The sequence below is a fragment of the Ooceraea biroi genome, chromosome 14 (assembly GCF_003672135.1).
Source record: "Ooceraea biroi isolate clonal line C1 chromosome 14, Obir_v5.4, whole genome shotgun sequence".
Classification (NCBI taxonomy): Eukaryota; Metazoa; Arthropoda; class Insecta; order Hymenoptera; family Formicidae; genus Ooceraea; species Ooceraea biroi.
Genome location: NC_039519.1, coordinates 7,733,151 through 7,750,739, shown reverse-complemented (window position 1 = coordinate 7,750,739; position 17,589 = coordinate 7,733,151). Strand labels below are relative to the sequence as shown.

The following is a 17,589-nucleotide window of genomic DNA, read 5'->3' as shown; positions in this document are numbered from 1 at the left end:
CAGGGACGGGTTTAATTGCTTAGAGACACATTATGATAAACGGTGTCAACGTCAACTCTTATGTGCAGATAAAAATGTAAAAAGACTAAAATTTATTCATCTGTCATGATATGTAATATCTTATAATAAAACTGACGAAACTCGAAAACATTTTTACTTATATTAAAGTCTTATTTATATTATATGTATTACATAAACCGAAATATTTGGTCTGCGATGTTTATATATAGATCTGTAGTCGTTGACGCTTCGAAAACATCAGAAGGATCGAAAACAAGGATCAAAATATTTCAGTCAGTATTTCTCTATTATTATCGTCGCCATAGTTGGACAAGTATTCAGATAATTGCGTTCAAGTGTTCAACACAGAAAAATGATAGATGCAAAAATTATATCTGTCGATGTGAAGGATATAAGATTTCCTTCGTCGCTAAAAGATATTGGATTCGACGATGCGGTGGTACGTATATACATTATATAATTGACACATTCGCAGCTGGCGAGAGTCTTAGCTGAACGCCGCCTATTCCAGGCAAGGTTCTGCTATTAAAATGGGAGTAAATAGAACAAATATTGCTTATCATCGTTATTAATAACTATACTTGTTATTTAAAATTACAATTAAAAGAGATTCTAACACCTTTTTCCAGTGGTGCAAGCATGCCAATTTATATCAAAATTATTAATAAAAGAATCAACAAAAGAGATTTATAGTGATTTTGGAAGGTTCTGGAAAACAATAATAAACGACTCGGGAGTAAAATCGGTATTGTATAATAAAAATTTATATGCGTATATATATCTTTGCGTATCCCAGATGGAGGTCGAAAGAGGTGTTGCGTGTTTAGCCAAAGCAGCTGTTGGAAACGCATTGTGGGACCTGTGGGCACGCATCGAAAACAAGCCCGTCTGGAAGCTTCTTACAGATATGACTCCTGAACAACTCGTCTCCAATATAAACTTGAAATACAGTTTTTCCAAGTAAAATCACATTTTTGTCTCGATAATATTGAATAGATTTCTCCAGCAGAGTTCTTTTCCAGTACCGATTTTATAACCGAGGAGGAAGCGATAAAAATGCTAAGGGAGAATGAAAAGTACGAGGAAGAATATGAGAAGATGCTAAAAAGAGACGGATATCCCGCGTATATATCTAACGTTGGATCAGTAAAATATTCAAATCAGAAGATCAAAGATACCTGTAGAAATTACGTAAAACTTGAAGTTGTTCAAGTTAGCTTTGCACACAGACACGCGAGTTGATAGGCTGGAAGAAAAGAGATTTAATCTTAGACGCGAATCAAATTGCTCTTTCCGACCATATAGAGTCCATAGGAATTGTTTTGGAAAATCTACAGAAATATAAACCTTTTTGGGTAGAAGAAGCGCTACATCCGGACGATGTCGTAGGATACGATAATAAAGAGTTTGAGAAGTTAAAGGGCATTACACTGGCTGGTGGTGAAACGTACGGAAATTGCGTCGAGATCAAGCAAGTTCTAGAAAAGCATACATTTAATTTCCTAAAAATTAGTTTGGCAAGGCTTGCAATTAATGATGCCTTAGCTGCATACTTTATGGCGAAGAAGAATGAGAGTGAGTATATGATATCGATAATAATTAATTTTCATTTCGACAGATAGTACATGATCGATCGATAGTACAAATTTGGAATTTGGAATTTGTGAGTTTGATTTAACAAAATTATACATTTAACAAAATATTAATATGAAAATCTCATCTCTCTTTGATTTATAGCACCAATATGCCCGCATACTGGTGGATTAGGCTTGTGCGAGATGGCTCAACACCTGCAAATGTGGGATTTTATTTGCTTAAGTCAGTCCACTCAGAATCGTTTAATAGAATTTATAGATTATAAACACGGATATTTTGTAAATCCTGTGCACATTATAAACGGTCGTTACATGCCACCTACGTTACCTGGATATTCGACTATGTTTAAACAGAAAGTTATTGAGAGATGGTCTTATCCATCTGGTAGTCGGTGGCGACATTTGTTTCATCTAGGGTTCCCAACGTATTTCCAGCGTAAAAAGCAGCAGGAAGAAAAGGGAGAACGGAAATGTCGTCGCGGTTTTCCTACACGGAAAAGTGAAAACAAACAAACAGAAAGAGAAAAGAAAGAGGAAACGCAGGAAACTGAAGAAAAAATAAAATGAGAAAATTCTAACTGTATTTCACCGAAAATTTGCAATAAGATTTCGAAAAATAAATCGTTACAAGTATAACTCTATATGCATTTTTATTTCCATACTTATCAACCTTGTTTTTAGAAATTGTTGCATAAAAGTTTTATTTAGATGTTCAGAAAAAAATTATGATTTTCATGCATTACTGATAGTACACGGAATAAAGGATAATAAAGGAGGAATTTATATAAATCACACAATTGCTTGATTGCATTACTTTTTAATTTAAAATATATAAACTGTACATATATTTATATGTAGTATATATATATATATATATATGTATATATATATATATATATATATCTCTATATGTATATTTTTGTGTTATATAATAGATGTGAGCATGTGATAAATTAATAAATGTGTGTAACATATACGAGTGGCAGTTGAGCTGAGAGGAAATCTTAAATTTTTCTAAGAAACTGGTAAAGGCTGTATATATCTACTTTTACGCTTTACCTTTTATAGAAAACTTCTTTCCTCTTATTTGTTTTCCATCTTTTTCAATAAAACACGTAACACAAAAGAATTGACAAATAAAAAATTGAGAAAAATACTATCTATCAGTCCACTCTGATGAGATGTAATATTTAAAAAATGTCTGTAGCACATATGTGAATTTCCTCGTTGAATTTTGTCTGCTAGAAACTTAGCAGATAAAATACCATAAAAATTAGGCTGTAACAATATTCTGAGAATGAACAAGTTCTTGTTCTAGATTCATTGTATGTAAAAATTAGATTGTTCAATGTAACGAAACGAAATGCACTTGCAACTTTTACACGTCCTTACAGCTTTGCAAGGAAAAATCCATAAAGAGAAAAAAATCTGCTTGTGACGAATGAATCTTGTGTCGTTATCGTTTTTCTTTAACCGTTTCTATCTCACATATGTCACTTTCATCATTACGTATTCAAATTTTGCGGGTAACGCTAAATTATATATAAACAAAATGTGACCGAAATAATGGCACAACCAGAAACGATTTTTCGAGATTTCTCATGCTAATATAAGTTGAAAATAAAAGTCTTTGAAAATATTGATTTTAAAAATCTAGTGGATACGCACACACTTAACAAACGTAAGATTTATCAAGTGACACGGTTGCGATTATCGTATTTGTACATGTCAGTTCAACTTTCAATGTGAATGATTAAGTTTAAAAACAAATATGAAAAACAATGTTGCGTACATTTTATCGAGTTTTTTTTAATTAATTGAAGAAATTGCTGAGACTGGTACTTTTGTTGCTCCTTGCAAAGCCGTGCCCGGTGAATTATGGATTCACATTTAATGCACTCTACATCTATAACTCGATAAGTACAGCTTTGTGAATAACAATAGAGGAAAATTGGTTTCATTAACTAATTGATGAAACGTGATTAATAAAATTAGTCTCGTAGTATTGTTTTAAAGAGGCACGGTTGTACCATCCTTTCGATCGCACTTTGTATACTTTTGCCTCGTTCATAATGCGCGTTCGCATACGGGAATTTTGCCGCTCTTATCATTTCACGGTAATAAAAAGTCTCACAAAAGTACCGATCAAAATCATTATTACAGGTTCTATGTCGTTTTCAATAAAGAAAAAACTATCTCGTCACAGCTATTTTCATATCGTTCTTTTAGGCGACTTAAAATGCTAAAAGTAGTTCCGTCAAGGACGGCACCTGCTCGATCTCTGTACACACTCTCTCTCTTTTATAAATAACTCTTATATATAAATTATTATAGTATAATCTACGATTTTTTTCTTGCCCCAGCATAAAAATCATACAATGTACATAATGCTCGCTTACCGCGATCCGCCTTTAATACTGCGGGTAAATCTTCCTCTCCGCTGTTACAATATGTATATTTCTTTGTAGTGGCGTTCCCCCAATCGATTTCTCATCTCATTTTTTTGGAATAGCCCTCTCACGTGTACGTACATCGAAGAATTTGTTTTCGAGGAGTTGCAGCGCGACGATCGACGAATCGAAAAGTCTAGAGCCTTAAGCTAACTTAATACTCTAATAAAGAGGTAAGTTTCAGCTGCCCGGATAAGGCATTTGATCCGGGAGGGCGGACGAGTGATTCTGGTTGGGACTCTGATGGAAATGTGGATTGCTGCCGTCCTGTGAAATCTCACCGACGACTGGTTCTTCGTATTTGCCTCTTTTGAAACGCCCGTACAGCGAGGAATATGGTAAGTTGTAATGGATTGCTGCTTGATTGATGCTCATATGCCCTAATCTGTAACGATAAAATAAGAAGCGTCGTTATTCTGCTGATAATGAAACGATATCCAACGATATGAAGGAAACGCGTTAAGAACTGAGAAAGACTCGTTTCTCGCGAGGATTTCTGTGGACGCAAGCATTGACATGAGCTTGAGAAAAAGAGCGAGTATTACCTAACGGCCTCGATAGCCTCAGTCATAGCGTCTTCGCTCCATGGAGTAGGATTGCTCCTGCTAAGCTCGATTCCCTCCCGCTTGCATCTTCCGTACAAAGTACCGGTGGGTATACCAAATTCTGTCGATGCTCTTTGTACAGACATCTGACCGGATCTTATCGCTTCTAAAGCACGATCCAAATCAGCGGACGACCATGTCGTAGGGGTTGAGTTAAAAGGCGCGGCTAGTTTAATGCCTTCCCTCCTGGCAATCTTGTACAACGTGCTGGAAGGTATACCGAAGGCTTTAGATGCTTTATTAGCCGAGATAGTGCCAGTGCGTAACGCTTCTAAAGCGTTGTTCAGACTTTCATCGCTCCACGATTTCGTCGGACCATCTTTCTTCGGTGTGTCGATGCCCAATCGATGCGCCCGTTGCCACAGAGTAGTTGACGGAATACCGAATGTTGCTAAAATGGTGATAAATTCTGACTGACAATGAGATATATTATATTAAACCTAGATGTATGAAATGATTACGCGTGGTCTGAATTGCAATCTGAGACAAGAGATCATTCGTTCTTCTCGTTACAAATTAATATGTTATCCATGGTATATGAATAAAAGTAAAATTACATTAATTAACTGAGCTCCAAAGTCGATTTACTTACACGAAGCTTTTGTCAGACTCATATCATGATTTCTTAATGCGTCCAAAGCTGCGTCCATGTCCTCTTGCGTCCACGATTTTGAGCCATGATGATGCGAGCTTGACTGTCCTCTCGAGTTGTTCTCGCCGGAGTCTGAATGACCGGAGCTTCCCGACGGCATCAATCCGAGAAGCTCCGGCGTTATCATCATCATGTTGTCACTATCGGCGGCGTTCTTCGAGCTCACGCTCGCTCGATCTGACATGTGGCTATCTATGTCGATCGTGTCTGACGAGTCCATCGTGTGCAACGTCTCGAACTTGATCTTAACGCTGTCGCAATTTTGTATCTCTGCGAACGGAAAATGGAAAATGGAAAATGCGGGTTGCGTGATACGCAACAGTTGTTGCACCGCAGAAATTCTCTCTCGGTGCAGGAATGGTATATTTCGTGAGAGATTCGCGAAAACAACGGAGAAAAGTTTCGACGATACCTGAGGATCGATAAGGTAACGCTGTCAAAGGTGAAACTGGACGCAAAGGGACGGTAAATGAGGTTGCGTGGGCTGTTACTACGAGCCGAGCAACGCAAATCTAATCGCGACCAGTTAAGCACGATTAGGCCAATTATTTTGATTCCCTGTCCGCCTAATGCACTTTCAGCTAGCTATAGTATTTTACCCCCATACTCCACTACCCTTTATAAGTGGCGAATAAAAAGATACAATAGTCGTGTTAGCCGTTCGTACGGCTTAAAAAAATGTTCTCTGTGGTTCGTGTACATGTATATCATTTTCTCTATCTCAATCTCAGCCTTTCGTGACTGGTAAGATATATATATTTCATTTAAGACTCTTCTTCGCATTCAAAAGTCTACTGGGACGTTGATGTCCTACTTTTGTTCCGCGCTTGTTCATTAGCAAAAATTATCAGAAAAGTTAACTCGGTCACGAAGGAGTTAAAAACGATTGCTTCTACTTTCCGTTTTACTGTTTTTTACCTTTTCTGACTGTGACGTTACGATTGTCACGATTGGCCTTGAGAACGGTTCAAGTAGCGTAAAGTTTTATACCTGTAGAATGATGATCCGGATCTCTCAGATGGGTGATAGTGGTGCCGACCAAGGTGGCGCTGGGCGGAGTAGGTTGGGTCTCAGGGGGCAAATCGACCTCTCCAGGATCCGGATGATGGCCATAGTGACCTAGCCCTGTGTGACAGAACATGTCACCTTTTTATTCGACGTGAAAAGGGTCCGTCCCAATCAACCCTGCAAAATGGTAAATCGCCTCACACCTGGCACTTTCTTAACGCGAACATGCCGCGTGTGTAAATATACAGTAAAATATATTTCCCCAGCCATAAATTTTCCTACAACAGATTCATATATTATCTTTGAAAAAAATATGTTAAAACATTTTCTGGCAGATAAAGTCATTAAGCGATTTATACATACTCTAAACGAAATCAATCTATATTTGGATATCATTAAATAACAAACTACAAGATTAACAAATGTTTCATTAACAAATTTCACCAATTCAATCCATAAATTAAACTCTAAAGATTCAGGATCAACGCGACGCGGGCGTGCGTATAATATTTTTTGAAAACTGATCAAGAAAAGAAAGAAGGACCCTCCTACAATGATACATGAATAATAGCCAGGTGTGAGGCGTAATTCTCAGTCAACTGACTTACCGTTATTATTGTTCGTCCCGTTACCGTTGTTGTTGTTATTATTATTGTTGTTACGTTGGCAAGTTTCTAATGCTACTGCTGCTGTTGCTGTCTCCGTGCACTCTTCATCTTCAGCTTGCCAGTCCAGGTGATTCTGTGGAATATCCAATACAAATTTAATATAAGTTCTGACAAGATCAAGCTGACGAAGCGGGACAATCGTTTCCTCTCTCTCTTTTATGCATTCCATTTCTGTTAAATGTATTATAAACGATATATATTCTATTAGAATTTACCAAAAATTATACATATTGAACAATCATGTCTCATAATAATAAAATAAACTACAAACCAATGATTTAAAAAAATTCTTTAATATTGTTTCAATCCAGTTACCTCTTTATTATTGCGACTGTAATCGTTGTTCCCCTCTTCCTCTTTGTAACGCTCGTAATGTCTCGGATCGGTAGCGCGTGGCTCGAACGTAGGCCGCTCGATTCTGGACCGTTTGTACCGCTGATGGTGCTTCTTCAGTTTTGTGTAGTTTAACCTCGGAGTACCCGATTCTCTTGGCGGTGAACTCAAACTGACGGGTGGTGGACCGTCCCTGTTTTCTGGCACTTCGCAGAGGCCCTTGATTTTCAACTGATCGGCCGTTTTCAACAGTGACTGTGAAAGAAAACAGATATTGTTACAGATTTGAGAAATGTCAACGCATAACTTCAAAATAAAACACACACACAGGGAGAGAGAGAGACGTAAGTACATGATTATTTCTTGACAATTGAGCTATAATTTATTAACAGCCTACTTATACAGTTTTCATCTTTTTTAAGATATACTCCAAAGTATTCTAAAATATACATAAAACAAACATTTATTATGCTTGACCAAACTGGCAGTTTATTAATTGAGGAGACACTACGTTTCGGCCCTTCTCAAGTGAAATACAGTCATTTTCTACAAAGTTTTTACACATTCGTTAACGGAATACAATTCAAAACGCTAAAAGAAAAATTAAATACAATGAAATTGCACAAATTAAAGCAAAACTTACTGGCTGAAAATGTGACCAAAGTACATGCTGCTAGGGATTCAATCGACAACCGAAAGGAACCACGGTCAAACAACAAGTGAAACCGACGAAAACAAATGTCAGATATATTTCAAAATAGGATCGTAAACAGCCATCGGCAAAACTTTGCAGAAAATTACTGTATTTCACTTGAGAAGGGCCTGAACCGTTGGCCGAAACGTAGTGTCTCCTCAATTAATAAACTGCTAGTTTGGTCAAACATAATAAGTTTTTGTTTTATTGAATTGTTCTGGCAATATTAAAATATTATTTGAAATTAATTCTCATAGCTTGCTAAGAGAAACAAATACATGTTTGCTGCATAAATTTCGCATATAAATCGCCGTTGAAACGCAAGAATCGATGTTTCGAGTCGAGAGCTAATAACGGTATACCGCCAGGCGTTTCAACAGCGAGTAATTAATTAATTAGCCATCACGATCAAATAATCGGAACGCCATGAAGTGAAACCAAGCACGTGGAAGGACTGCGTTCGAGGATCAAGGCGCGGGCGTGGAATAGAAAAATACTCATTTCGGTAAACCGCTTTGCGAGAGACGGACGAAGGACCGCGCGAGTCCGGTCCGATTGGATTTGCATATTTCTCGCGCGAAAAGCTCGTCGTCCCGGCATCTCATTCCGCCCGGCGGCGGTGCAATTTCATGTCGGCGGCGGCGACGACGTCGAGCACCGTCCGTTCACCCACCAATCGTCGCTTCTGAAAATCAGCGTCGGCGATCTGGTTTCGACGAGCCACGACGCAACGATCCGCGTTGAAAAATGTGTTGCTCCTTGATCTGAATTCTCTTAACGACACGGAATTCAGAAATCTTAAAAGAGACTGTCTCAAACATGAAAAGTTATCGCCACATTTGTGTCTTTTCTTCAGCTTTTATAAGTATTGAATGTAAATATAAACTAATTTAACATAAGAAGGAAAATTCTTTTTTCAGACTTAAAAATAACGAAATGTATTTAAACAAATTATATTCTGGAATTATTTATCAAATTAAAATCTCTGAAATTGGGGAAATTGCACGCGTACGAAAATGTGAAAAGTAATTAATAGTTACTAAACAATTTTTTTAAATTCCGGATTAATATCTTTAGTTTGAAAATAAACAATATTTTGTGAGAAAAATTCAAATGTGTACAAACCATGTAGTTATAATTAGCTCTTAATTAGGTAAAAAATTTTTCTTTGATGTATTTCGATATTATATTATAAATTAAATTCAAATATAAAGAAGTTCGATTAAAAAGCATTTAATATGTATTACACTCTATACTTTTTAAACAGTTACATATAATAACATAACTAAAAATTTTTATAATATTATCATACAAATTCGCAATATGCAAAGTGACCTTGAAATTACGGTACGGGGCGGAAAGAAGTTTAAAAAATGAATGAACGGTGAAACAATGAAGAAATGAGATCACAATGGTAGGAGATGACAAACGTCACCTCTGCGTGACGAATCAAATCGCGTGTTTTCTTGGAACGTTACGGGGTCCACGTGGTCGATCCGCACAGAAAATCTCGTGAGAACTTTACGGATGATGACCAAAGCGTGAGAGGAGAAACAACGATGATATAAGCGAGACAAGAGAAACGGAAAAGAGGCAAAAAAGAAAGAAAGAGAAAGAAGAACTAACGGCTGCAACCCTCGTGCCGAAGCCGAGCCTCTCTGTTCTTTAATCAAGCCGGGGGTGGCACGATTAGGCGGGGTCTGCGCGGTTGCCGGCGGCGTGAGAGTGGCACCGCGGGGGAGTAGCGAGCGCGGGGAAGAAGGTGGAAGGAGGAAGAGGACCGGCGGGGGACAGAGGCAGGTTGCACCAAGGGGGGTGTCGGTGGCGGCTGAAACACGTTGCGTGGGCGGAGAACAGGGGAAAGAGAGGCAGCATGGATAGAGAGTGTGACAAAGAGAGAAGAGGGAGGGAGGGAGGGAGGGAGAGAGAGAGCACGCGAAAAGAGTTTAGAGAGAAAAGAAGAGAAAGACGCAGACAGAGGATAAGAGAGAACCGAGAGAAAGACGGTGACGACGTGGCACGGCGGGAGGTGGTTGCGGAGAAGAGAGGGCTGAAACGCGGCGGAGGCAAAAACGCCTGCAGGAAGAACGGGGAGGCCTCCGACGCGGCTGTCGCGGCCCGAGGGCCGTATCGACCACCCCCAACCCCTGACGCACACGCTCTCTCTTCCCTCTTTCTCGCTTTCCTCGGCATTCGCGATGGCATCGACACCAATGACTTCCAAGCGTTTCCACGCACGCACGCACGCACACGTCCGCCTGTCCTTTCCTGTCGCTCTCGCGGTCTCCCTCGCACCTTCGCACGTTCACCGGCTCGTTATGGCCGGGCGTGTGCACGGCCGCCCCGAAATGTCCGCGGATCTTCGATCTCGGCGGCTTGGGAGTTTGATGCCGCTGCTCGGGTCGCGGGGCACACGATAATCGAGCGTCTCCGTCGGGGCGAACGGGCGAACGGGCGAACGGGCGAACGGGCGAACGGGCGAACGGACGAGCGACCGCCCCCAGCGTGACGACGACAGCCGCACGGCTTTTGGCAAGGAACATCGCGCCCCGGTTCACGAACCTAGGACGCGTGCATTTAGCATCGACGTAACTATTTTCTACGAATGTGTAATAATAGGCTTCTTACTTTGTATATGCATTCTTGTTTCTCGAGAAACACGCTTATTAAAACTATAACGGGAAATTTCAATCTTTTATGCATTTATGCATTTATGTATCATCAACACCTCACATCTGAAGTATTAGATATTGAATCGATGAAATGCGATATTGAGTATATTGAGTATAAAATATTTTATGTTTATATTGAATTTCTTGAATGTTTCAGATTATCTGAAATAATATTTCTCGTCTCTCACTTTTTTCCTTTTCAATAACATCTTCATTTAATAATGAGGATATGGATAAGCGATCAAAATTAAAAATTTCAACATAGCATTATTGATAACTAAATTTTTCCTTGCTGTGGAAGGGGTATAATGTTGGAGAAAGTCGGTTGTAGAAACGGTCTCTGTCATCTTTTCATCCAATACCACAACCGCTTTCGTCGCAGGACACAGGTTGTAAAGTGTGATATAATTTCAGTAGATACAACTAGTTGTTCATTCACTTAACGTCCATATAAATTTTTGCATTTGTTATTAAGTGTTTATTGCTTTCATGTTTACCATTTATGTTTTCTTCTTTCTCTTAAAGTTATAATCTGCAAGCGATATAATTAAAACGCAGAAGACTTGTGACATAGATGTAATGATAATGTAATTGTAAATGATGATGATAATAGATGATAAAAGAGAGAGATATACCCTAATACTTGCCTACGTTCTATTGACTGTAACCCTGTGACCAAAAATTTAAAAAGGCCCCGAGGTTGCTGCTCGTAATTTGTGAAAATCAATATATCGACCAAAATGTAACGACTATAAAAACTAGCTCATTGAGAAAACATGAAGAATAATCCTGTATTGCAACATGTATATCATTAATTGCATAATTAAGAATTATACAATTGCGTAATGTAAAACCTTAAGACTACAGATATATCATACATAAAATTATATACATTAATATAAAGTTATCAAGTAAAATTTCAGAATATCTAAGAAACTCTAAACTGTAACTAATAAGCCCTCAATAATAAGAAAATTAGGAATAGACTTTTTCACGTAACGACCCCGTAAATGCATGGCACGCGATCGATGTTGTCGCGAGAGACATGTTGCACGGTAAATCAAATTCAGCGGAATGCGGGGTAGAGGAACAGAAGAGGAGAGGGCTTTGTACGCTACCGAGGGTTCGTCGATTGCGACGAAATTATCGCGGCAATGAACCGTATCTTCGTGCTTCGTACGAGATGTTCTCGGTGTTCTTTGCGCTCTCGGCGGAAATCCCCGGGTGAAATTTCGTCCATGGTGTCGTCGACTCGCCCTCGAATTCGAGGGCAGAAGGAATGAGAAACGAGACAGTGAGCAACAGGAGGGAGAAAGCTTACCGATGGGTAAGCTCGGATTGCGCTCACGGGAAATGGCGTTTCGAAAAGTTCAATTAAATAAATAAAGGGCGGAAAACCTTTGCGCCGACACGCGGCGTTTTAACGACGATGCCACTTGGAGAACCACGGAGGGTTGCGTGTACGGGGTAGCGGGAGCGGAAGGCGGGAGTCGAAAGGGGGGTTAGGCGGCTGCGGCGGCGGCGGCGGCGGCGGCGGCGGCGGCGGCGGCGGCGGCGGCGACGGCGACGGCGGCGCAGCGGGATAGGATGGTGGGGTGGGGTGGTTGGTTGGTTGGTCGGTTGGTCGGTTCGGAGGTGGATGCATAGGGGTGGTGCCATCGGTTCGGAGGCAAGAGGGACACAGCCACACCGGCAGAATCCGACCTCACCAATCAATACTTAGGGTTCAAGGGCATCGGCCGACCAATTATCCCGGACTAATTGACGCGAGACGGCTACGAAAAAGCCTGATCCTCTTCCCCTCTTCCCTTCCGCGACAGCTTCGCTTTGCGATTCGTATTTCGTTGTGTTGCATTTTCTTTCGAACCATGCCAATCGGCGAAAAAACGAGAACAATCGACCGATAACTTTTTTGATAATCAGCGTGAAAGTAAACGTACGTCTCTCCCTCTCTCTCTTTCTCCCCTACAGAGCGAGATTTAAGTAAAGTGAGTAAAACTCTATAGTAGAAACTATAGGGAAAGTTTCATTACGCATTATCACTATCACCTTCGCTATCTTTCACGAGAAATCGCAAATATATTTTGTTTTAAGATACCAACATTTTGGTCTATCTTTACATTTTCATCAAAAGTTTGAAGTAATTACAATATGTCTTGTTATGCGTTGTGAATTATTGTTCAGGAACAAAGTACTGTTGAATATATTTTCTTCTTTAAAGAAAACTCTGAAAGCTTGTCCCTGAAAGCACAGATATAAAAAGTACCAAGTCTTTTTTTAATATAAAAGATATCTTTGCGAGAGAGGGAGAGAGTTAGGTCTTAGAGTGTTGCTCATTTTCGTGACGTAAACTCGAATTTTATGAAATTCAAAAGTTATAATTACTTTACAACTTTCGTATACAACTATAACCACAATATTAAATGGTATTGTAACAGACTTTATTAACCTTATCTATATCACTCCGTCATCTCTATTCGCTTTCTATCATTTCAATTAAAAATCGAGAGATTACATTTTATTTCTTTCCATTTATAGATTTGTCTATCGCTCAAGTATTTGCGATAGAAAAGAATTTGCGCATTTAGGCTCGCGAGAAGTACATCGATGAAACTGGAAAAATCCTCGGCAATTGACGATCGAAACGAGCGGCATTTCTATCCACGAAAGAATAAGTGTGCGATCGAAAGGGAGCGAGCGAGGTCCAACAGGTGTAAATCCGCAAAAAAGATCGACCTTCGTGGGAAGGTTTCACGGAAACGGAAAGGAGGACGCGGAAGGAACGGGTGGGGCAGAAGGGCGACGGAGGGTTGTTCGCCAAGAGAGCGTACTAAGGGAAAGTAAGGTGCTTTATATATAGAGAGACACTGAAAGAGAGAAAGGAAGAAGAAGTGGAAGAAGTGGAGTAACAGAGAAAAAAGAGCACAGGTGGGGGGGGGGGAGGGGGAAGAGAAAAACGAGGATAGAACAAATGGGATAAGGGGAGAGAGAGACGAGGCGAAAGCACGCCGGTGAGAAGAGAACGCGAGGGGGAATCCCCGAAGACGGTCGTAGGGTCGTCTCCACTATTACGAATACGGCGCCATAACGGAATTGATAATGTAACGGGCGTCACGAGTATATCCTTCTCTTTCTTCCTCTCTCTCTATCTATCTTTTCTCTCTCGCTTCTCCGCGCTGCTACATAACCTCCTTTCTGAATGGGAGCACGACCCTGGCCGTACCACGTGCTCGCTCGGAGTAAACGTAAGAACACGACCAAGCAAGTGTCTTCCCGCGGATTTTCGCGATGCATTCAAGAGTATATAAGATACTTCGAAATAGTATCGATATATTATACATCGATATTTGTATTCGTATTCTAGATATCTGAAGATGTTTAGCTACTGGTCCAGTTCAGTCACTCATAAACTGTTGAGCATTACAAAAGTGAAATTTTGCTGGGGTTTACATAATCCGAGTGGGAAGCATGTAATTTTTCCAAAAGTAAGTACATTTTTGTTTTGCTGATTTTTATTATTAGGTTTATATTGAAGTGCATGCATAGAAAAGTATTGTTAATTACTAGATAACGATAAAACATGTTTACGAATTTCTTTTATGCCATATTGTTGTATGTTTATACATGTTCATAACTGTCAAATGCTTTCGTATTTTGCTTCTGATATTAGACGATTACCAATCTTTCATACAACAACATAAAGCACTATGTAAAATAATATTTCAATTGGTCAAACATCGATATGTTTTATTCTTGATTAAAGAACTTTTCGATATCAACGAGAGTACATATCTTTAAGACTTCCCGTCTTAAAACTTCCGACGACGTATCGACACGCGTATATACATATATATACATATGTATACGTACATACGTATATACGTATATACATAATGTACATAACTAATATTACATTTAAGTATTTATTTTTAATAAAGTCGAATCTTTAACGTCGATAATTTATCTTCAAGCCACACTATCTTGTATATTGCTTTGTTATAACTTTCTTAAATTATCATGTCCTTGACTCAATATTCATAAAGAGAAGCTCAGTTTGTCGCATGATTTGCACTACAGCGCAACGATTGTCGGCGCAATCGTGTATTTACGAATGTAAGGAGCGAGGAAACCAGATAATGGGAACGGCGTGGCTTCGCAGTTTAAAGGACTCTCGTAAGAGCGAGTCACTCTTGATGCCGATAGCCTTCCCGGGAGAAGAAGTGCGACCTCCGGATCTTTTTACGAGCGCACCTTCTCATGGGATGCTGAGACAGGTGCTACGAGCATCACAGATGCACGACTTCGCGAACAAACAAGATGGTATTTTCCGTCGAACACGCATTTTTATCGTCAACTTACTCACTCAACAATTGCTCGTAGAGTTGTGCTATTATGATTCGAGTGCTAAACGCGACGGTTTCTCACATATATTAAAAATAATCAAGTCATAATCAATTAAGTAATCACTTATGGCTTCGACACGTTAATTATAACACTGTAGAAAACAGTATTAATGTAATGCACAGATATCACAACTTTTCCAGAAGTTTTCTCATAAAATTAAGTATTTTGACACATTACACTTCAAATCTTATTTTGTGTACACATTATATAAAAAGTGAAATTTTATTTTAAAATTCTTTCACAAATCCTCCACTTTCTGAGGGAAAATAGACAGCTGATGCCAGCGGTAGAACTCTCACTAAGGTTGCAACTTCATTAAAAATATATTAAATTAAAAAATACATTATAGATTTATTTCTCTGACACTTATTTTCTTTAGAGTTTGTATTGATATGTTGGATGAGCAAATTAGTTCGGTACCTTATTGAAGAAATTAAATCTTTATTTACAAAAAAATAAACATGTCAATCTTTGAAATATTCGCCACTACTTTCTAGTATTTTTCTCCATCTATCAGGCAGCTGACGAATCTCCTCTCGAAAAAAAGAGAGTAAGTCAGTTTTGTAAAAAAAGCACCGAATTAAGTTGCCTGACTAATAAAAACGATTAACAATCGAAAGATAACTCGTTGAGTTAATTTACTCTACAGGCAAAACTCGTAAACTTTAAGTGCGCACGCGGCATCAACGACACGTGTTGTTAACTCTTAGCCCATCGTTTTGTGCAATAATGTTACTTCATGTACAATGTACTTGTCATAATATCTAAGAAAATTGATAATGTACTTTTCAACAAATCAGAGAAGGTATCGTTGGTTCATTTACTTTGGCAGCTTGAAGATACATATTGATTGAAAAGATTTGTGTAAGTGATTAATACAGAAAATATACTGATATACACACATGGTTTGCAGTATCGATACTTATTGCTGTGGAATATCCTACTCACAATATTCTTTCCTTTCTCACAACATTAATAATTCTTATATTAATATGTTTTTACATACTTATTATCTAGTATTCTATGATATTGTCAATGCGTTATTAAAACTTTTTTGTAATATTGATTTTTGAATATGGTATAAGAACTCCAAGTTAATTAATGCAATTGACTATCTCATTTTTCTCATGAGTTCATCTATAACTCTTCACTAACTGTACATACTGATAGTACAATCTCCTTTAATCTCTGTACGTAAGTTGATTATATTTTTTTTCTCTTAAAGATATTATATATATATATATATAGAAGTAGCAAGTTTAAAAGAATAGAGATACAAATCGAAAGTAATGGATCAAACGATCAATTTACTGCTGACAGACTTTAACAGACAAACATCGATTAACATTAATTGTACTTTAATTCATGTCTCACTTCTCATAAATGTCTGCATTAGCTGCAATGTAAACAAAGAAGAAAGATTAAATCGAGCATGCTTAGCGTTAACTGAAGTCGGTGAAACCGATCCGACAGCTACTTGATCAAAAATTATGCATGTCAACTGTAACAGCAGTTTGCACAGTTTTATTAGTATTAGTCACAATAAATATATTCACTTTGAGTGTATCTTTCGAATGCAACCATGTGCGCGACTTGTTTGAAGAAAAATAATCGCGGAAGAACGAGACATATCTCCAAATACATGTAATACATTCATTATGCATTATGTTTTTCTTTTATTTATCATATTAAATATTCGAAATCTTTGTCATTCGTGTCATGTAGAAAGCTTTCCCATTTAACTTGATCTTTTCAGTATAATATTTCGCGATTTATATATAATAGCACAGATAAAATGTTTATTAAAGTAAGATTCACTTAGAAGTTTAAAATCTCGAGACTCAATTTTTTAAATGTTTTAACTTTCAATATCATCAATACCTAAATTATCATTTTTATCGAATGCTTGTCGAAGCAATCAATCCTTCACTTTGAAAGCGATATTAATTATAGTTAAGAAAATATAAACATTCTGGCCGCGTTCTTGAAAATTTGATTAAAATGCACATTAAAAGTTATTGTATCTGCATTTATCAGAGTACTTAAACAAAGTAAGCGTACAAATATTTTCACCCACAATGCAAGGATGTTTATCCCAAATGCCTAAATTTTTGTCAAACAGATTTACGTATTGGCGATTTGATTTGCATACCGTGCACATTGCACGCATTTCTGTATCGTCTACATTCTTCAGGTGCACTAATTCGCACAGGCCATCGAATTCCCTACTAAACCTTGGAAAGTAACGATGTTATGTTCAGACAATGACAAGTCCCCCCGAGAAGGAAAAGCGCAACAGCCTCGAAATCGTGAGACGATCGAGCGCGGCTTGCAAAATTCCGCGCGCTTCGTCGCGGTGCGGCATGACGAGAACGTTGCCGAGCGGAGCGTTCCGCAGTACGAAACAAATCCGGATCTCACGCCAGCCGCGCCGAGCCGCCGAGCCGCCGAGCCGCCGAGCCGCCGAGTCGTGCCGGTGGTAAGGGG

General features: G+C 38.7%; 2 protein-coding genes and 1 long non-coding RNA gene across 5 annotated transcripts in view; 2 read left to right on the top strand and 1 right to left on the bottom strand.

Annotated features, from left to right (window-relative positions):
• Positions 1-133: 133 nt before the first annotated feature.
• Positions 134-2,257, top strand: LOC105283036 (mitochondrial enolase superfamily member 1). 3 transcript variants are annotated; one of them, XR_894620.3, is made up of 4 exons: positions 134-460; positions 651-981; positions 1,044-1,596; positions 1,759-2,257. XR_894620.3 is itself a non-coding variant. In XM_011345482.3 (3 exons), the coding sequence occupies exons 2-3, from the start codon at positions 1,578-1,580 to the stop codon at positions 2,181-2,183; spliced, it is 444 nt and encodes a 147-aa protein (XP_011343784.1). In that variant the 5' UTR covers positions 162-460; positions 651-1,577; the 3' UTR covers positions 2,184-2,257. The 3 variants fall into 3 exon arrangements, 1 of the variants encoding a protein (XP_011343784.1); XR_894621.3 differs by having other exon boundaries at positions 162-460; positions 651-766; positions 849-1,596; XM_011345482.3 differs by having other exon boundaries at positions 162-460; positions 651-1,596.
• A 458-nt stretch (positions 2,258-2,715) lies between these two features.
• Positions 2,716-17,589, bottom strand: part of LOC105283022 (protein bric-a-brac 2) — a 47,404-nt gene continuing 32,530 nt past the window's right edge. The window contains exons 4-9 of the mRNA XM_011345417.2: positions 7,315-7,587; positions 6,940-7,072; positions 6,314-6,469; positions 5,264-5,593; positions 4,612-5,062; positions 2,716-4,451 (exon numbers count right to left, since the gene is read on the bottom strand). Coding sequence (XP_011343719.1) covers positions 4,247-4,451; positions 4,612-5,062; positions 5,264-5,593; positions 6,314-6,469; positions 6,940-7,072; positions 7,315-7,587 — 1,548 coding nt within the window. The 3' untranslated portion in view covers positions 2,716-4,246. The remainder of the gene's footprint in view (positions 4,452-4,611; positions 5,063-5,263; positions 5,594-6,313; positions 6,470-6,939; positions 7,073-7,314; positions 7,588-17,589) is intronic.
• On the top strand, positions 12,350-16,005 carry LOC105283021. Its single transcript, XR_002193555.2, has 2 exons — positions 12,350-14,183; positions 14,776-16,005. It is a non-coding gene; the product is annotated as an uncharacterized LOC105283021 (long non-coding RNA).